The sequence below is a fragment of the Labeo rohita genome, chromosome 16 (genome assembly GCF_022985175.1).
Source record: "Labeo rohita strain BAU-BD-2019 chromosome 16, IGBB_LRoh.1.0, whole genome shotgun sequence".
Classification (NCBI taxonomy): domain Eukaryota; kingdom Metazoa; phylum Chordata; class Actinopteri; order Cypriniformes; family Cyprinidae; genus Labeo; species Labeo rohita.
In genome coordinates this window covers 35959646-35981716 of record NC_066884.1, presented here as the reverse complement: position 1 = coordinate 35981716, position 22071 = coordinate 35959646, and the positions used below count along the sequence as shown (strand labels likewise).

General features: G+C 34.9%; 1 protein-coding gene across 1 annotated transcript in view; it reads left to right on the top strand.

Moving 5' to 3' along the window:
- The first annotated feature begins 7940 nt into the window (after positions 1-7940).
- The window catches only part of lars2 (leucyl-tRNA synthetase 2, mitochondrial), a 97311-nt gene continuing 83180 nt past the window's right edge, over positions 7941-22071 (top strand). Inside the window, exons 1-2 of the mRNA XM_051132052.1 lie at positions 7941-8085; positions 10394-10598. Of these exons, the coding sequence (XP_050988009.1) occupies positions 10398-10598 (201 nt within the window). The 5' untranslated portion in view covers positions 7941-8085; positions 10394-10397. The remainder of the gene's footprint in view (positions 8086-10393; positions 10599-22071) is intronic.

The window sequence follows — 22071 nt, the reverse complement described above, 5'->3', positions numbered from 1 at the left end:
TAATTAGTTAATAGTCCTAATGCCACATGCTGGCAATAGGAAGTGACATGTTTTACGCTCTAACAAAGATTTATTGACGTTGAATAATCACGTTAGATTTGGTCGGTCTACACTAAAGGCCTTCGCAGTGTTAAAGATCTTGAGTTTTCGTTAAAGGGTGTGTCAGTGGTGGCCATACAAAGTTTGATGTTTCGCCATGGGAATAGAAGGTGTTGTAGCTCAGTGATACAATGTATGATCTGCGCCAAACTTCACACCTTCAGTAAGAGTCCTTGCTTGAACACATCTAAAGCCCAATATTCAGTTATAATCATAGCGCCACCTGCTGGCAACAGGATACGTCATGCTTTGCACTAGCTCAAACATACCATGTTCAATTTGCACCAAACTTCATATTTTTGCTAAAAGTGCTGGCCTGAAGGCATCTACATGCCAATATCTAGTTATAGTCATAGCGCCACCACCTGGTAGCAGGATGTTTTGCACATATAAATGACTTTGACATTCCTTCTATATTTACTACTTTAAATGCATGTTGCCCACCTTTTGCTGTTTTCTTAAAGGGGTCATTTTCCACAAGTTGATATGATTCTTTATTGTCTTAATGGGAAGTCTATAACATGCTTTGATTAAAATTTCTCAGTGGTAGTGTTAAAAAAAAAAAACACCCATTTTACCATGTCAAAATCAGCTCTTTTTAGGCTATGTTCACACTTGGCATCTTTTTTGACAAGAAAAAGTTGACAAGCGCATTTTTTTAGTAAAAAAAAAGAAAAAAGTCTGGCAGCATTGCAGCTGAGGGCGTCTTTTGTTGCTCTTTTTTTTAAAACTGCCAGCGTCTGTTTTACATTATAATCCTGTGGAGTAAACCGTGTTTTCAAAAAAGTTCTGAGCGCTTTTTTAAACTCCACCGCCGGCATCTTTTTCTGTAGCTCAGAGCGTCTTTTCAAGTTGAAAAAGTTAAACTTTTCTGAAAGAAGCGCCCTATGTCAAGAGCCTTTTTGACAGCTGACCAATGACAAGTGAGTAGCCAGAACTGATGTTTCCATAACAACAAGAAAGAATGGAGAAGGTGCCGGTAGATAGACTTTTATTTAATTGTTATGAACCGACATTCTCCTCCCCGTTAACTTCAAAAACCAACGCGTGGCTCCGATAGCCTTGTGGGCAGCGTGTCGACATGATCGTCATTGCGCTTCGGGCGTCCCTTTTTCCAGTCCCGGCTCGCAGAACCTTCCCGTACTTCCCTTCCCTAACTAGCACATTATTAAGAAAGGCGATTTGCAAATATGCATAAAAACACCCATATACTCACTTCTGCTGTAGGTGAAGCTGGATCACGAATGATTCGCGTGAACATAGATGGATTCATGTAGATCGCCGGGCGCATTTCCTTCAAAAGTGAAAGTAACATTAATCCTCTGCGTCTTCAGCGGCTTAGATGTCGGGAGTAAATGATGACTGCGATGTTGATTACTACATCCAACAACAGAACACCTCAGTCACTCAATTGAGACATTCTTATCTTCCCCTGCACCGGAGTCAAAACAATAATGGTGGTCGAACTGTTCTCAGTCTAAGGTCTAAGGTAAGACAGTCATGTCAATCAACTTTCGTGGGAGCGGTCTCTGTCTGTGTGATGTCACACCGACAAGAAGTTGAGAATGACCTGATTTGAAAAAGGGCATATTACTTATAAAGGTGGATTTTTATCATAATAGGGTAACGCTGCCAACACACATTTATGTTCAAACAAACATGTAGAAGTGAATTTTGCATCTGATGACCCCTTTAAAGCCACCGGGTGGTGGTGAGGGACTTTCAACACTGCTTGCAGCTTGAATTGTAATTGAAAATCATACAGGTCATGACTGTCAGTTATTTGTGAGCTAAATCTGCTTAAATTTAATATATTTAAAGAATTAGTTTTTTTCCAGAATAAAAATGTTCTGATAATTCACCCCCATGTCATCTGTCTTTCTTTTTTCAGTTGAAAATAAATTAATGTGTTTGAGGAAAATATTCCAGGATCATTCTCCAAATTGAAGCTTAAATGCAGCTTCAGCGGGCTCTACGTGATCCCAGTTGAGGAATAACGGTCTTATGTAGTGAAATGATCTGTCATTTTCTAAAATATATATATAAACGTATATACTTATTAACCACAAATGCTCGTCTTGCATAATCAGGCACGCATGATGTAGGTGGAAGTACCGACCAGTGTTTATAAAGCGAACATGCAAAGAAAGTCTAACGCCCTTTACAAAAATGGTAAAGCAAAGATGTCAGATGATTTTGACGTTTGAGGAGAACATCAGATGGAGTTTTTCCCCTACCCTACTTTTTTAGATGGAAGTACGTTTTTTGTTGTTGTTTTTTTATTTTTTATTTTTGTTCGAAAATGACCAATCGTTTCACTAGATAAGACCCTTGTTCTCAGCTGGGATCGTGTAGAGCCCTTTAAAGCTGCATTTAAACTGCAATTTGGACCTTGTAGTCCACTATATTTAGAAAAGTCCTGGAATGTTTTTCTCAAAAAACCTTCATTTCTTTTCGACTGAAGAAAGAAAGACATGAACATCTTGGATGACATGGGGGTGAGTAAATTATCAGGAAATTTTTATTCTGGAAGTGAACTACTTCTTTAAGTTTAATGTTTTGATATTTTTGATTTGATTGATTCTCAAGTGAAATTGAAAACAAGTACTTGTATATTCACTGGAGTAATATTTTATTATGATATCAGTACTTTCACTCAGGTGTACTTCAAACTAAATGTTAAACCAGAATAGAAAGATACGGACATCTAGGAAAGTGCACACCTTGAGATGAAAAGCCTTCAATTGAAAAGCAAAGAAATGAAAGCAAGCAAATGAATAATTTGCAAATAATGGAGCTTTTAGAGTGCAATTTCAGTAGTATGAAAATGTGGATGGCTGCATGTAGAACCAAAGTTTTTTGAAGAATAATTGGGCTAAAACAACATTTTGGATTTTGGGACTGTAAAGAAATGAAGCAAGAAGCTTTCTGTCTCCAAGCTCCCCGCAAGTGTGTCATGTTTTGTGAACCGGTGCTCGAGTGTAGCACACTTTGGTCAGAATGGAAGAAATGCAATTAAATCCGATGCGGGCTTCATTTACAATTAAATTTGGGGGTAGGGGTCGATTTTTCTAAATATTGCCAGTTAAATTAGAACAAATTGCACAAATTCATATAAAAATTACCACCTCGTAAAACACTTGTGTTTTCTCATGAGATGGGGTTGCAGAGGTTGATAATGGTGATCCATCACTACAAACACAAGCTAAACAGGACAAATAGGAGAGGAAAGTGAAGGAAATGAGGGGGGGAGATTTAATCTTAGATTTTGACTTCATTGTACGGAGCCTGAGGCACCGCTGAACATCATTCATCAGAGAGAGAATCACACAGATGCCCGGGGCCCGAGAGGAGACAGCAATGAGGAAATAGGATCAGGGAAATGGGCATTTCACATAATTATAACCAGTTCCTGACTAAGAGATCTTCATAACATTGAGACAGAACGGTCAGATCCAACCACATTTGTGCGTTTTGCTTCTAATTAAAAGTTATTGTTCAATATGCAGTATATGGGGTTTAAGAAGTGAAGAGGACATATTTTAATTGTTTAATCATAATAAACTGCTGCTAACCGTGAGCAACAGGTGATGGTCACCTTAGCAAACTAAAACTAATAAAATGAACAATTATTAATTCTCTTGGGTTAGTGCTTTTCTATTGTTTCCCTCTTTTCGTTCATGATTATGCTTCTAGATCATGACATAAACTTTGGCAAGCAGAGGAAATTATGGTGGTTAAAAGTCCATTATGACCATCATAAGAAAAGTGTTTGTGGAAAAAAATTGTTTCATGCTGATAGTTTATGTATTTATTTAATGTTATCAACTACAGACAAGTGTTATTTTACTATCATTAATTTACTTTTATAATATTTATTAATAGTTTTGTATTTAGTTTTATATTTTCTGTTTTAATGCTAATTTTAGTTTTAGTAATTTGAAAGTTAATGTTAATTCACAGTTTCAGTAATTTGTTGTAGAAAAATCTGTCAAAATAGTGCACAATGTACTATATTAGTACTATATTAATGAAGAAATTTTGTAAATATATATATTTATTTATGTTTTGTTTAAGGATTAACGATAATGTCAGTAAAATTACTGAATAATGTCCTAGCAGAAAATTACCAGTGCTTTTTCCAAATGTATTTAATTTTTTTTTTTCCTTGATTTTTTTATTTGTATTTTTGTCATTTATATTAGTTCGGAAGTAGTTTATATTAGTCTTTTTTTCAGTTAATTTTAGTTAGCAATTTTGTTCTTTTTTGTCATTTTTATTTTAATTTAGTTCTTATTTTTAAATATTTTCAGCTTTTATGTCAATTTCAGTTAAAGTTTTTGATTTTGTATTAATTTTGTCATTTTTATTATGTCTTTCTTTGTTTCCCCTTTTTAAAACATGTTTATTTAATTTGTATATATATATATATAAGTTTTAGTGATTTTAGTAGGATACTTCTTTAGTAGCCAAAGCAAAACTATAAATGTTTGTCTACTAAATAAAATTAAGTTTTCTATGTTTTAATTTATTTCAGTATTTTTTTTTAAATGTAATTGTAATTGTAGTTAAAGATTTAAAGATTACAACACTGCAGACTCAAGAGTTTGCATTTCTTTTCAAAACAAGCCTGGAGTATTATCTGAAAGAGGCAAACGCCTTCAGTTTGATATAAACAAAAGAAATCTAATCATGAGGTGCAGCTTCACCGCAGATAGATTTTAAAAACATATGACAGAGCATTTGGGGGTGCAGATACGGCTGAACTTCAGTGACCTTATACAGTAAAGGAGTTAATGCTCTGTTTGTTTCATTCGGTGTGAAATGGAGCCTGTGTTTTGCTCTCCATTTCACAAATCTGAATGCTTCAACAGAAAACAATCTGCTATTGAGAGATAAAAGGGTTGCTAAGGTAACAGGGAAAAACATCCAACACTGAATTTTCATGCCTGGCAGCTACTGTATGACAGAACACTGTGCCGCTCATTGTGATGCTTAAGTGTCAGATTCAAAGATGAAGAAAATCATGATAATGTTATAAAACTATAATAAAATATAGCTCTAAGTCACAGTTATTGCAGGCCAAGCAGCAATGACTCATATGGATGATTAGATGATACAGTTGAAATGTGTCTTTTCAGATATATTTGTAGCTTTTACAGCAGCCCATCTTGAATCTTCACTGATAGTCAGGGTTTAATGAAACAGCATCAAACAAGGCAACTGACGTCCAAATCACAGATATGTGATTTATAGAGTCATGCTTAACATTTACATTTAGATGAACTGCATCTCATGAGATGTCATAGGCCAATTTCAGATGAGTGTGTGGTTTCATTTGCAGCTCAAAAGCATAATACACTACTGCCAGAAGTTTAAAGCTAATTGTATAAACGAAATACACCACTGTCACATGACTTCAGCGTCAAAAATAATTTCCAAGAGCCTGATTATAAACACAATAAGGCTGTGAAAGCAACTAGTTAGTAGATGAGTTTACCTGTTCGCTCTGATAAAACAGAATTTGTAATAGTTTTACTGTTTATAATGGGATTTGTACTGGTTGTAATCGAAACTGTAATGGTGCCTGTTAGTCTCTTGTAGTACACTGCCGTTCAATAGTTTGAGATCCGGTCAGCACCCATTGCCTTGTGGTTAGTGCATTGACATATAGCGCAACTGCGCTCACGGTGACCCGAGTTCGAATCCCGCCTCGAGGTCCTTTGCCAATCCTGTTCCCCTCTCTCCTCCCAGTACCTTCTTGTCAGCTCTCCACTGCCCTCTCATAATAAAGGTGTGAAAAGCCCATAAATAAAACTTAAAAAAAAAAGAAAAGTTTGAGATCCGTAAGTTTTTTCATGTTTTTTTTAAAGAAGTCTCTTATGCACATCAGAGTTCCATTTATTTGATCAAAAATACAGAAAAAAAAGAAATAATATTGCAATATAAAACAACAGTTTTCTATTTTAATATACTTTAAAATATATATTTTTTCTGTGATCAAAGCTGAATTTTCAGCATCATTACTTCTGTCTTCAGTGTCACATGATCCTTCAGAAATTATTCTAATATCCTGATTTATTATCAATGTTGTAAATAGTTGTGCTGCTTAAAGGGGTCATCAGATGCTAAGTTCACTTTTACATGTTGTTTGAACATTAATGTGTGTTGTCAGTGTATGTACAAATCTACCCTATAATGATAAAAATCCATGCAGTGGTTTTTAATTAATCTGTAAAAATAATATTCCCTTTTTCAAATCGAGCCATTCTCAGATGCACCGACAGAGGCCGCTCCCACGATAGTTGATTGACATGAGCGTCTTACCTCAGACCCACCCTAAATCAGCTTTGTTTAAATGCTGGAGCAAATGTAATAATGAACATAGTGGTCGTCATTTACTCCCGACATCTGAGCCGCTGAAGATGCAGTGGATTAAGTTTGTTTCTGAAAGGAATGCGCCTCCCGATCTACATAAATGTTTGCGCAAATCATTTGTGATCCAGCTTCACTTAACAGCAGAAGTGAGTGCAAGGTTTTTTTTTATGAATCTCTGCAATCACCTTTCCTAATAACATGCTAGTTAGCAAGTTTAGCGGCTAAACGCGGCTAAAGTAAACAGGCTCGTCACTCCACAGAGAGAAGAGAGGGGCGGGGCGAGCAGAGCTCATTAACATTTAAAGCAGCCTCGACCAGAATAAGATGATTTTTGCAGAGCTCATTTTGGCAAGGTAAAAAGGGTGTTGTTTTACACAACCAGTGAGAATTTTTAACCAAAGTATATTATAGACTTTTCATTAAGACCCTAAAGAATCATATCAACTGGAAAATGGGCATTCGTTGACTCCTTTAATATTTTTTTGGAACCTGTGATACTTTTTCAGGATTCTTTGATAAATAAAAAGTTTAAAAGAACAGCAGTTATTCAAAATAGAAATATTTTCCAACAATATAAGTCTTTACTGTCACTTTTTATCAATTTAACACATCCTTGAATAAAAGTATTAATTTCTTTTAAGCTAAGAAAATTACTGACCCCAAAACTTTGAACAGTAGTGTATATTGTTAGAAAAAATTGTCTATTGTCTATTGCCCCCTCCCCCCAAAAAAAGTTTCCAACATTTTAGAATGATTTCTGAAGGATCATCTGACACCGAAGACTGGAGTAGTGATGCTGAAAATTCAGCTTTGAAATCACAGAAATAAATTCTATTTTAAAGTATATTCAAATAGAAAAACACTATTTTAAATTGCAATAATATTTCACAATATTACTGTTTTTTCTGTATTTTAATCAAATAAATGCACACTTGATCAGCAAAATAAAACTTCTTTAAAAAACATTAAAAATCTTAATGATCCCAAACTTTTGAACAGCAGCGTAATTGGTTTCCTTCTATTGGTGGCTTGTTAAAACCACTAAATCCTGATGGATTATGTTCTAAAACAAACTACAGGAAACCATTTTTTTCAATGGTTTTAATGGTCAAAAAGTTAATAGGTTGTTAGGGTATTTGCAGTAAAAACCTTCAGAATTTCTTTGATGGTTTGTGTTTTCTTTCTTTCTTTTTTTTTTTTTTTTTTTAGCAGGGATGCCAGAATTTCATTCATACTTCTCCTATAGGCTAAGAAGTAGCATAATGATTCGCTTATTGTCCAAAAGCACATTCTTTACAAGCAATAAAACAACATAGAAAGCATTTCCACTATATTTAGAAGAGAATGCCAGTGTGGAATGCTTCCAAGTATTTAAGGTTATTAGAATTATGAATTCTACACGCTATCGCTATCGTTCCTGAATCATCGTGCGCTGATGTTTAAATAAAGTTTGAGATATTTGAGCAAGATGGCGGCGCCCATGTAGCGGTGTGAACCTGTCAGATGAGTGTATCGTGTATTAGTGCGGCACCACAATGACGTTTTGAATGGATATATAATATCGATTACAGAACGCAGCACATCTGTATAGGTTTCGTTGTTTGTCGCGTAAGTATAATGTGACTCATGTTCTCTATTCTTCAGCTGTAACGTCTTACATCTGATGTCTTTATATCTGCACATCATCTCCTGCTAGAAATACTGGCTTTATTACTTACAGCGATTGCAGTTTTGTTAAAAACAATTTGGCGCATCCAAATGCGTTAGACCTGACGCGCACATATCCATATGAGTTAGCGTGGCTATTTTAACACTCATTATCACATTGAACATTGTGTTGTCTTTGAAATTCACACTGGAGTCCAAGATCACAATGAATCTTCCTCATTGGAAGACGGGTAACCATAGCAACGGGACACTGCTTATTCTCCCTCACTTCTTTTCCACAAACATGAGACCTTGAGTGTGTGTGAGCTGGTGGGCGGCTGACAGAAACACTTCTGTCCTCTAACATCTCACCCTAATGGAGCCGTACACCATAGTTCTCAGTAGCCTCGTGTGCGTCACATTAGCAGGCGTTTGATAACTAGGTCATTGCTTATAAAAACAAAATCCAAATAGCTGATACACATGCTTAAGCGTTAAGAAGTTGCGTTGCATAATGCTACATTAATACGTTGATTTAAATATATTTTCGGATGAGGGTCAGAAATTAACAACAATGTTGATGTGACTGTAAAATTATTATTACTATTTTCATCATGTAATGCCTTATTGAGGGGTTGCACTTACGTCACGGTGTGGTCAGATACCCGGATGCGCGGCGGTACTGGCAATACTCGGATGTAAACAACAGCGTGGACTGCACTACTGAATAAGTTGTTATGCTAATTTATGCTGTCTAAACCATGGAAAAAACGTGTAGAAGCTGCTAAATCTTATAGAGAATGACTTTGTAAGCAGGAAAGGGTGCGATATTTTGACAAACTAAAGTCAGTAGGTGGTAAAGACGCATACTTGCAGTATTAGTTAAGATATTAGCCTGATATTTCACCTAGCTGACCGGAAATGATAAGAACAAACACGAATGTTGTCAAGATTATTGCTCTGGAAATCCTGGTTTAGTTTGGGCAACCACAAATGCCTTTTGTTCCTCAGACAGTTTTTTGCAGTCTTCTCCTTGATTTGTTATAGCTTTCCAAGTGTTTTCCGGGATCAGTACAGCCCAAAACATGACAATTAATGATCATTTTCGGCAGCAATAATCAGCAAAATATTTCGTTTGGTTCAGTGGCATTGTTTACATTTACTGACACCAATATGGCCGATTGATGACGCGCCTTAAAATCACTTTCCTTATTAAAAAGCGGAACAATTTGATGGTAATTTGAGGATTGACAGATTTACATCTAAAATACATTTTCATTTTCTAACACGTATGTGTATTTAAGTTACAATACATATATTAAAAGGCCGTTTATTAAAACTAGTTTTCCTCTATACTGAACAATAAAGACATTGTACAAAACATAATGAATATTATAATATACAGGAATAAAATGGCTGAATTTTTATTTTTAAAGCCATTCTAAACACATTTAAATGAAGGACCCAAATGACACAGATTTATTAGAATGACCTCAAATGATTTCTGAAGGGTCATGTGACACTGAAGACTGTAGTAATGATGCTGAAAATTCAGCTTTGAAATCACAGTAATAAATTATATTCAAATAGAAAAACACTATTTTAAATTGCAATACTATTTCACAATATTACTGTTTTTTTCTGTACTTTTAATCAAATAAATGCAGCCTTGATCAGCAAAAAAGACTTCTTTAAAAAACATTAAAAATCGTAATGATCCCAAATTTTTGAACGGCAGCGTAACTGGTTGCCTTCTATTGGTGGCTTGTTGGAACCACTAAATCCTGATGGAATGTGTCCCAAAACAAACTACAGGAAACCAAGAAAGTAACTCTTCTTTTTCTTTTTCTTTTTTAAACATTTTGATAAAACTCCCACGTGCGTTGTCTTTATACTGATGAATTATTTAAATCTTTAATGTGACCAATTTAGAACTTTTTGTAGGTGTTAAAACATTTGTTTCCAAGGGGACAGGTTTATTTCCACCTTACACTATCTCATGTTGCCATAGTTACTGTGCAAATGTATCCGAGTCTATTTGTTTCACTAACAGAACAGACATCTGTGCACAATACACCATATCTACCATATTAGTTTAAATGAAGGATAATGATTTATAAGAAGTTCTATATATATATATATATATATGTATAATGTGTTGGCATTCATCATCAGTCCATGCTGTTATTGTTCTCCTTTTGACTGTGTGTGTATAGCAGTACTGTAATCTTTTGTTACCCGGTTTAATCGTTGATTGTATGTTCCCCAGACTCATGCTGCTCACTGTGTGGAGGGTTGGCGTGTGCCCGCGGAGGCCGCTGCTCGATGCCCGTCTGATCAGGGTCAGCGTCCGCAGTCTTTTCAGCGAATCGGGGGTGTGGGAGCGGGACTATAAGGCGGAGACGCGGCGTCAGGTGGAGCAATGGTGGCACGGGCGCATACAGGAACAATGGCAGAAAGATGCAGCGGATCAGGTAATTTACATCATGAAGACCTAATATGTGACCCTGGACCATAAAACCAGTCATAAGTGTACATTTCTCGAAATTGAGATTCATACATCATCTGAAAGCTAAATAAATAAGCTTTCCGTTGATGTATGATTTGTTAGGACAATATTTGGCCAAGGTACAGCTATTTGAAAATCTGCAAAAAATCTAAATATAGAGAAAATCGCCTTTAAAGTTGTCCAAGTTCTTAGCACTGCATATTACTAATCAAAAATTAAGTTTTGATATATTTACGGTAGGAAATTTACAAAATATCTTCATGGAACATGATCGTTATGTAATATCCTAATGATTTTTGGCATGAAAGAAAAATCTATAAATTTGACGTATTTTTGGCTATTGCCACAAAAATGCACGTGGAGCATAAGACTGGTTTTGTGGTCCAGGATCACATGTGGGAAGATGCTCAAAACAACAGCTAACTGTCAGTAGACAAAGTTAACCGGGATTTTGTTTTAGTCTAATCATTATGTAGTTCTAAACTTGTATGACTTTCTTTCCTCTGAACACAAATGGTGAATATATCCACCTTATTTTTCAATGTGGAAGTAAGCTGTTTTCTGGTAATGTGTTAGACGTCCGGTTCATAATCCACTATAGGGAAATAACGAGAAGCAAAGCAGCAAACAAGCTTTTTGTGCAGCTAAAAATAGCTGCAAGTGGATGAGACCAGAAGCCAGACACAAAAAAATTACAAATGGCTGCACCCACTCTTACGGGAAAAAATAAGGTAGAGACAGTACTAGTCAAAAGTTTGGAAACATTCTGATTTTAAAATGTTTTTAATGAAGCAGCATTTATTTGATTTAAATTACAGTAACAGTAATATTGTGAAATATTATTACATTTTAAAAGAACGATTTTAAATGTGAATATATGTTAAACTGTAATTTGTGATCAAAGCTGAATTTTCAGCATCATTACTCAAGTCTTCAGTGTCACATGATCCTTTAGAAATCATTCTAATATGCTGATTTGCTGCTTAATTATTGTTGGTGCTAGTAATGATTCTTCTTATTATCAATGTTATAAACAGTTTTTGGTGCTTAATATTTTGTGGAAATATTTTTAATTTTCAAAAGGTGTCAAAATGTCACTTTTGATCAATTTAGTGTATTTTTGCTGAGTAAAAGCATTAGTTTCTATTAAACACGCACAAAAACATACCCCAAACATTTGAATTGTAGTATATGTGACCCTGGACCACAAAACCAGTCATAAGTAGCACAGGTATATTTGTAGCAATAGCCAAAAATACATTGTATGTGTCAAACTTATCGATTTTTCTTTTATGCCAAAAATCATTTGGATATTAGGTAAAGATCATGTTCCATGAAGATATTTTGTAAATTTCCCACTGTAAATTAGTAATATGCATTATAAAGTACTCAATTTGCACCCTCAGATTCAAGATTTTCAAATAGTTGTATTTTTGCCAAACATTGCACTATCCTAACAAACCATACATCAATGGATAACTTATTTATTCAGCTTTCAGATTATGTATGAATCTCAGTTTCAAAAAACTGACACTTATTTTGTGGTCCAGGGTTACATATGATGTTTTCTGCATAAATGTTCAGCAGCACAACTGTTTTCAACACTGATAATAATCAAAAATCTTTCTTGAGCAAATCAGCATATTAGAATGATTTCTGAAGGATCATGTGGCACTGTAATGACTGGAGTAATGATGCTGAAAATGCAGCTTTGACCACATTACATTTTGACAGATATTCACATAGAAAACTGTAATGTTTTCAGATGTACTGTAACATTTACATAAGGTTTTTTTCCTAAAATCATTACATCAAAATGGAACTGTTGAATGTTGTACCAGGATTTGTCCAGTATTCAGATTTGTGGATTTGGTAACACTTTAGAATAGGGACCAATTCACACTGTTAACTAGCTGCTTATTAGCATGCATATTGCTAGCATATAGGCTGTTTATTAGTACTTATAAAGCACATATTTTCCATTACCATTTTCTACATCCCTAATCCTACCTAATGTCTGAGCTGAACTACCTTACTATTAACAAGCAGCAAATTAGGAGTTTATTGAGGCAAAAGTCGTACTTAATTTTTATTTTTTTATTTTTTTTTGGCCAAGTATGGTGACCCATACTCGGAATTTGTGCTCTGCGTTTAACCCATCGAAGTACACACACACAGTAGTGAGTAGTGAACAAACACGCACACGCACACACACACCATGACGTTTGGTGATATCTATTAGTTAAATAGTTTACCCTATTGACTTATTCATCTGAAAATAACAAACAAACAATAAATAAATAAGGTAACACGTTAAAGATCTAGAATATGGTCAGGCATTAAAATATGCTTTATAAGTACTAATAAACAGCCATTATGCTTGTTCTAAGCATGCAAATAAGTGTCTGTTTAATAGTGTGTTCCCTAATCTGTTACCAAATAAAAACAGAATAAAGAAAAGCAAACAAAGTATATAAAACGATTCACACAAAATGTGAATTTTGAACAAACTTAAACTAAAGCTCTGATACACCGAGAGGAAAAAAATGAAAATTTACTCAAAATTTATTTTGCATTCAAAGTTTTTCAATGGCGTGAATAAGTCAGAAAGATAGTATATATGAGTTGAACTCATATTAGGCCACCACAAAGTAATTATTACAAGTAAAAAACTGATTTTCTGTATGCACAGAGTTTCTGAGTAGGTTTGTGTTAGTAAGAAAACGTGATGGACGCAATTTATGCAACGTCTGTTATTGACTGTAAATTTGTTGAATTTAATAAAATTAGTATTTTCTTCCCCATTTACAATAAGACCAGCTACGTTGCTTGTAAATAAGATAAATAGTACTGTACAATAATGATACAACACATAACAATTAATTTTACAGCACCTTTATAACTGAATAAAAACAAAGCAAAAACACATGTGATGCACATTCTTTATTCATCATTTTGTAGAAGTAGAGTTAAAAATCTTTTTGAACCGAAAAGGTGACCAAAGTGGCTTGAAAGCATCTGATGTTGTAATTACAATATGTCATAAATACTGACTTCCCAGCAGGACATGAACACACCAAAAGCAAATGAATGAAGCAAAAAACACCGTAGTCATCATATAACCATCCCACAACCTGACCACAAGCTCTAGTCTTCAACAATAGTAAATCTTTAAATGGCAAACATAAGTAAACACCAAAGAGTCTTCCCTTTTACTTAAAAATGCATTATTAACCCTTAATATTAACAATCTCCCAATTCAGGCTTATGCAAATAATGCTGAAAACAAAAATTCCACCCATGCTTTTTCAGTTAATGCAATGAATATGATTCATGAAGCCCTAACACAAATAAAATTTAAAGTAAATTTTAAATATGAGAAGTAAACAGAACACACACAAAAAAAAAAATGTTGTGATAAAATCCCTAGCAATAGTGCTGTATTTTTCCCCAATGTAGGCGACATGGACAAGTCATATGGTCCATTTTTATAATACATTTCTAGACCTTATCAACTGTCTTTGTATTAAAAGAGAAATGTAAAATCCATTATAAATTCTCTTTTTACAGGCAACAGGAGGATATTTTCTCCCTACAGCCTGTACAGTTACAGTGTGCCATGTTTTTGCTTTGAAGTGTCTCTCCCTTGAGATTTTCATTCAAAGAATCGCTTCCACCTCGCTGAGGAAAACCTTTGTATGTGTGAGAAAAGAGACGTCTGGATTCTAAAGCATTAATCTTACAGAGAAGCTGCTTTTTGTTCAGGTTTGTAGGTTGGTCTCTGTTGGCTTTTAAGCCTTGTTGTTGTGTTCAGTAGGAGAGAGTGGTCTGCTGTCGTGAGGATGTGTGTCTCCATCACATCCCTCACTTCATGTGTTTGCTGCCGTTGTATTTGTTAATGGAACCATTTAAAGACTGAAAGCTCAGTTCTAGTTGTACATGGATCAGATTTTATCCATCCAACCAACCGACCCACAGATTAATCACATTACAGTTTAATTCAGTATCAGTATTAGTAAAAGGTACAAAGTTGTGTTTAAATTCTTTTATGAGGGAATGAACTGAAACCGAAATGGCAAAACAATATGAAACTGTTGATTGTCATTGATTATGAGCAGGGTTAGAATTTTTTTTTTTTTTTTTTTTTTTCAATATTTGCCCACTGGAATTGATTTTCTTACCTTTGTAGGTGCAGTTTTTATAATTACCTGTGTTGTCTTGTTAAATTTAACCAACACTTCGATCAATCAGAATACTATAGACTGTTACCAAAGTCATTTGATCGACATTAACAAAAGTCATCTTTTTACTACAAAGGTGGAACAGAAGCTATACAGATCGTTTAATGCTGCTTGAAGGAGGTATACATGCTTTCACACAACAATCACATAATGTACATTGTCTATAAATTAAAAACAGGGGTACTAAGTTTGCGATATTATTAAAAAAAATGTTTTTGTCCCCTTATCTTAAATTCTGGAGAATCTTTGGCTGGTTTTGACCCCAAGTAATGTAATGTTCATTGCAAAATAGATATTATTCATATATGGGTCAGTAATAAATAAAAGTGTTCATGATAAAGGAAAAAATCTAGTTTAAAATACTTGCCTAGTTATTAGAAACATATTCTTCTAGAAATGTTTCTTATGGTTTGAAAAACATTTATACAATTTTCAAGAAAATATAAAAGAACATTTATTTTTATTACACTTAAGCCTTAAAAGTTATGTTTTTTTATTTTTATTTTTTTTACAAATATCATGCATTTTTTTTATTCATAAATAAATCATGCATATTTTTCCCAACTAATAAGAAATAATAATAAAAATAATATATCCCAAATTACTTGAATAGATATAGCTGCAATCAGCGATTACCGGGGTTTAAGTGCTTAAAGGGGTCATCGGATGCTAAGTTCACTTTTTCATGTTGTTTGAACATTAATGTGTGTTGGCAGTGTAAGTACAAATCTACCCTATAATGTAATAGTTAGCAAGTTTAGTGGCTAAACGTAGCTAAATGCAGCTGATGTAAACAGGCTCGTCACTCCACAGCGAGAAGAGAGGGGCGGGGCGAGCAGAGCTCATTTGCATTTAAAGCAGCCTTGACCAGAATGAGATGATTTTTGCAGAGCTGATTTTGGCAAGGTAAAAAGGGTGTTGTTTTACACAACCATTGAGAATTTTTAACTAAAGTATATTATAACCTTTTCATTAAGACCCTAAAGAATCATATCAACTTGTGGAAAATGGGCATCCGATGACCCCTTTAAGGCATTTAAGCAGGTAAGGAAAAAGATATTACATATTATTTAGCAAGGTTGTACCCACCTAAATCAATTATTAAAAATTAATTTTTTGGCAAATCCAGGTCATTTACCATAGAAATACAGTGTTTTTCTATATTCCAGTGAATCCTTTTTAACTGTTATAGCACCAGCTGTGGTCCGATCTCCTAACTTTGCATACTTGTTTAGAATCACCCGTCGCATATGCTCTTACCAATGAAGTTTTGAGTTTTCCTTTCAGCTTTATAGGATTTTGGGTAAATTTGAACAGACCCCTTTTCTAAATGACCCAGTAATAGCTTTCCAAAGGGTAAATTTTTTACATTTTTGGATTATTTTTGGCCTAGAGCAGGGGTGCCCAAACTCGATCCTGGAAAGCCAGTGTCCTGAAGAGTTTAGCTCCAACTTACCTCAACACACTTGCCGGGAAGTTTAGGGTATGCCTAATAAGAGCTTGATTAGCTGGATCAGGTGTGTTTGATCAGGGTTGGAGCTAAACCCTGCAGGACACCGGCCCACAAAGACAGAGTTTGGGCACCCCTGGCCTAGAGAGTCCAGAGAATTGTACTGCAGTTTTTTTTTTTTCCCAGAAAAAACCTAGGACTAGTAGGTTTTTTACATCTTCTCAATCATTCAAAAGGAGAAGTTCATCTTCCAGAACAAAAATTTACAGGTAATGTACTCACCCCCTTGATGTCATCCAAGATGTTCATGTCTTTTTTTCTTCAGCCATAAAGAAATAGTTTTTTTGAGGGAAACATTTCTCTTCTCTTCCGAACTTCCAAAATGCAGTTTAAATGCAGCTCCAAATGATCCCAAATGTGGTTGTAAACAATTCCAGTTGAGGAAGAAGGGTCTTATCTAGTGTAATGATCTGTTATTTTCATAAAAATAATACAATTTATATACTTCTTAATGTCAAATGCTCATCTTGTCTTACTCTGCATGAACTGTTTTTTTCTGGTTCATGTCAGTTAGTGTATGTCGAAAAACTCCCATCTCATGTTCTCCCTCAACTTCGAAATCTTCCTATATCGCTGTTTTACCTTTTTTGTTAAGGGTGTTTGATCTTCTTTGCATGTTCACTTTGCAAAGACTGGGTCGGTACTTCTACAGCGATGTAGGATGATTTTGAAATGATTTTTGAAGTTGAGGGAGAAAATACGATTGGAGTTTTTCAACATACCCGAACTGTCATGAAAAAAACAGTTCAGGCAGAGCAAGACAAGACAAGCGTTTGAGATTAAAAAAATATATAAATTGTATTATTTTTATGAAAATAACCGATCGTTTCGCTAGATCCCAGCCGAGACCCTTCTTCCTCGGCTGGGATCGTTTACAACTGCATTTGGGATCATTTGAAGCCGCATTTAAACTACATTTTGAAAGTTCAAACTCGGGGCACCATATCAGTCCATTATATGGAGAAAAATGCTGAAATGTTCCCCTTAAAGAACATAATTTCTTTATGACTGAAGAAAGAAAGACGTGAACATCTTGGATGACAAGGGAGCGAGTACATTATCTGTAAATTTTTGTTCTGGAAGTGAACTTCTCCTTTAACAAACGATTTGATTGACAGCAGTGGTTTTAGAGGCAAAGTTGTCCAGAATGTGGAGTTATATCGTATGATATAAATATCATTTACGGCTTATGTTTACGGCCTTAAAAAATGCAATATCATCCCCAGTGGCCGATTTCTTTTAAATTTCTCTCAGACCTTTGGGGCTATGAGTCAAACAGGCCCACCGAGTTTTGTTCCAATCGGCCACCGTTAATCTTGTCTAACAGATGCTCAAAATTTGTTGGCCAATGGCGGCCATGTTTTTTGAGATATGCAAATGTCCTTGTAGAATCTTGTGGCACTTTGGATCAAGACCGTGCTCAGCGATTTTCATGTTGATAGAATAATGGGTTATACAGTTATAGCCATTTTATGTGTTTTCCTATGTAACGAGTGGGGCGGGGCAGAGAGCCGTGGGAACGGAACGAGGCTGGTGGAGTATAATGATAAGCTCCAGAAGGATAAAAGGAGGAGTGATGACAATGAAAGACAAGAGAGGACCAGGCCTGGACTTTATTTTGTGTTTGTGTGCGGCAGTCGTCCGTGAGGGGCTGACGATTTACTTTTGTGTTTGTTTATTTTATTATTAAAGTCTTTAAATGTTCGCCAGTTCCCGCCTCCTCCTTCCCGTTCTACGAACTGGGTAACATCCCTCTTATAGTGCCACTAAGTGGCAAAGCTCTGCAATTTTTTTCCTGTGACCTCAGATTGAGCTCTGTCATAAATGTTGTGAGTTTGATATCTCGTTCCCTTCAGGAGTTATAGGCTTTTTACTAAAAGTGGCCCTGCCCCATTCCAACGTTTTGGCATCCCTTTGCGACAGTGAGACGAAAGTTCAACTTTTTTTTTTTTTTTTTGATAATTATTGCTATTCACTTCCTACATTGGTTTGGTTCTGATCGGGTGAAAAACCTATGACTAGTTCGCAAAAGTAGGTTTTTCAAATAAATCTTTGTTTTGTCCAAGGATTCCAACAACATAAGACACTTGAGCCTGCATTGTAACGTAAGGCCAATTGGGGTACTTCAAGTTTCAAGTCTCTACGACTTACAGTTTGGTCTGCACGATCAGTTTTACGTGGCGACGCTACGGTTACGCTTGAACCCCTAATGAAAGCTTTTACTTTATTCTGATATCAGGACAGTTGTAACACCCTGCCATTTCTGACGTTATGCTGCCACTATGCCACAGCAAACAAATCAGTGTGTGCACACCTTCTCATGTCTTTTGCACTTTAGTTTTAAGTGTCTCTAAAAGTCTTCCAGCTAGACTGACTCAACCACAGCCTGCATCTGCAAGTGCATGTGTTGTTTACAGAAATAAATCACCCCAAAATTAAAGTTTGCTGAACATTTGCAAACACATTTACTGAATCCAACATGTAGATGAGTTTGATTCTTCATCAGATTTGGAGAAATGTAGCTTTCCATCACTTGCTCACCAATGGATCATCTGCAGTGAATGGGTGCCATCAGAATGAGAGTCCAAACAGCTGATGAAAACACCACAATAATACACAAGTAATCCACAACACTCCAGTCCATCAGTTAACATCCTGTGAAGCCAAAAGCTGCATATTTATAAGAAACAAAACCATTATTAACTTTTTTTACGTTTTTAACTTCAAACTGATGTTTCCGGCTAAAATAATAATGCTTCCTCTAGTGTAAAAGTTCTGCTCTTGTGGTTTTCAAACATCAAAATCCTATTTGTTTTAAACTGTTTTTGCTAAATTGTGCATATTTCTGCAGACCAGAAAAATTAATATAATGAAATCAGTATTATGGATTATGGATGCCTTGATGATGGATTTATTTCATACAAACACACAGCTTTTTTTATTTCTCAAGATGTTAATTGATGGACTGGAGTGGATTATTGTGATGTTTTTATCAGCTGTTTGGACTCTCATTCTGACGGCGCCCATTCACTGCAGAGTATCCACAGCAAGTGATGTAATTCTACATTTCTCTAAATCTGATTAAAAAAAAACCCAAAAAAACTCATCTACGTTTTGGATGGCATGAGGGCGAGCAAATGTTCATTTCTTGGTGAAATATTTACTTTAAACGATATAACAAACACCCTTGAAAAATCTGGGTTTGAAAAAAAGATGGGTTTCTGCTGTGGTATTTCTGTGGACGGTTGAAGGTGTTCATGGCATTGCTTCTAAAAATAGTCTGACCCTGAGGCGAGACCATTTAACACCTTTTGCTTTCATTCCCCAGACATGTGCTGCAGTCCTGCTCCATCTGCTTTGTTTTCCATCAGCGGTTCTTTCTATTGTTTTCTCACACTGTTCATTTTCACATGTTCTCACCACACCACGGGTTTCTTGTACAGTCACTGTGCTTTTCATAAAAAGAAATATGCTTCTCTTGTGCTCCGTATAGATTTTAGTGGGGTCGAATTTCTGAAAACTGACCTCAATTGTTTATCTACCAAATTTATCAGAGTTTCCAGTTCCACCCACCTGAAAGCTGATTCAGTGGATTAAGGAAAAGCTTCTGGGAGAGATGCAGTGGAGATGTATTCTCTCCCAAAACGTGTCTCTGTCTCTTTCAGCTGCTGAATAATTCAGGCCTTTTTGACCTGCACTGATTAATGCTTGCCCAGTGCGGTGCGCTTCTTCAAAGCCGTCATGAATCATTAAAACTGCCGTGGAGAGCGTGACTGAATGTATGAGCCTAAGCGGGTCTCATGGGTCAGCAGCCTGCGTTTAAACAAGTCACGTGAATGCCTCGCGTTAGGGATCTGCTGTGGGAACTACCTGATGATTTATAATTTGCTGTTAGACTAGATGTGTTTGCTTGTTTTTGACCAGGACGATCTGGTCTGAATATTGTTACAACAAGTGGGTTACCAAAAAGTGCCATTGCACAATGTTTTATTGTAGCATAACAAATTACCATGTAAATACCATGGTAAATGAATATAATTATCATGTACTCTATGGTACCTATCAAAAATACCAGTGATTACGTTGTTGCATGGTACCACCAAAGTTCTGAAAAGTTGTTTTTCCCTAAATTCTTTTTTTTTTTTTTCAGTTAAATTTTTTCTATATTCCATTTAAAAAATAAAATAGATTTAAGTTATTAGAAAGCTTGATTAATTCAAGCATATAACTTTTACAACATTGGAACAATTAACCATTGGTTTGTTTAAATGTAAAAAAAAAAAAAAACATTACATTTTTAGAGCTTAATGAAATTTGTTCAGTTTTTTTCCCCCCAAGATTATTTTTATTTTTATTGTTATTTTTTAATTTTGTGTATTCCATTTTTCATTACATTTTAATAATAATAATAATAATAATAAAAAAAGAAAATCTATTCTAGCTAATCTAATCAGTTGAATTTATAAAACTTTTTAAAATATTCTAAAATATTGAATTTATTATTTTTAAATAATAATGTTTTATTTTGTAATAATAATTTGTTGGGTACCTGGGTAACACTTCACAATGAGGTTCATTAGTTAACATTAGTTAACTACATTAGTTAACATGAACTAAGAATGAACAATACTTCTACAGCATTTATTCATCTTAGTTCATGTTAATTTCATCATTTACTAATGCATTATTAAAATCACAAGTTATTTTCATTAATTAACATTAACAAGGATGAATAAATACTGTAATAAATGTATTGTTCATTGTTTGTTCATGTTAGTTAAAACATTAACTGGATATACTTATTGTAAATAGTTTTAATGTTTTGTTTTGTTATTATAATAATAATGTTTGATTTCCTCAGAAATGTTGTGTTGTCTGTTGTAGCTTTCAGGATTCGTGATTTATGGTGATACAGTTGTAATCAAATGAAGGCATAAAAAATGAGCAATTTACAGTTTTTCTCGATTGCTAAAAAACTATAACCAGTCTTTTTAACTAAGATTTCAAAACCATAACACCATTTTTAAAAAAACACACCCATTTCCCTAAACTATAAATACGATTCCCCTGCTTTGACACGTGAGTTATATTTGGTGAACTGTTACTGCAGAACTTTACACACAAATCTCTACATTTCTCAGTGCTTACATCATGTGGTCATTTAGAAAGAAACAGAATTCAATATTCAATAAGTTTGCAAAGTTTGAGCTCAATTATCACACAATTACCCAAGTGGATACACTAGGAGTCAAAATTGATCACACACCAAGTCAGCTTACAGGTTTTTCTCAGTGGCTTTGGTGCATTTCTCCACGTCAAGTAACTTGTGCACATCATAAAAAGTTTCTCATTCTTTTGATCAAGTTGCGTTTGCTTTGGTACATTCATGCAACTGTTTATGTACATTTGTCTGTGGTTTCCTACATTATCAGTTGCATTTGTCATGTTGGTCAAAATGTATTATATAGTTCTCTGTGCAATAGTCTTACCCCTCAAAACATCAAGCCATTAGCTCATCGTCTAAGTAATTAAATGCAAAATCTTTGATCTGGTTGTCGTAAACTGTCAATCATATTTCTACACATTTTTGTTATACTTTTTGTAAATTTGCTCTGAATTGTTCAAGTGAATCTTGACTTTCACCAATGAAGGAAATATACTGTAGATCAACCAATGATAAAGCAGTT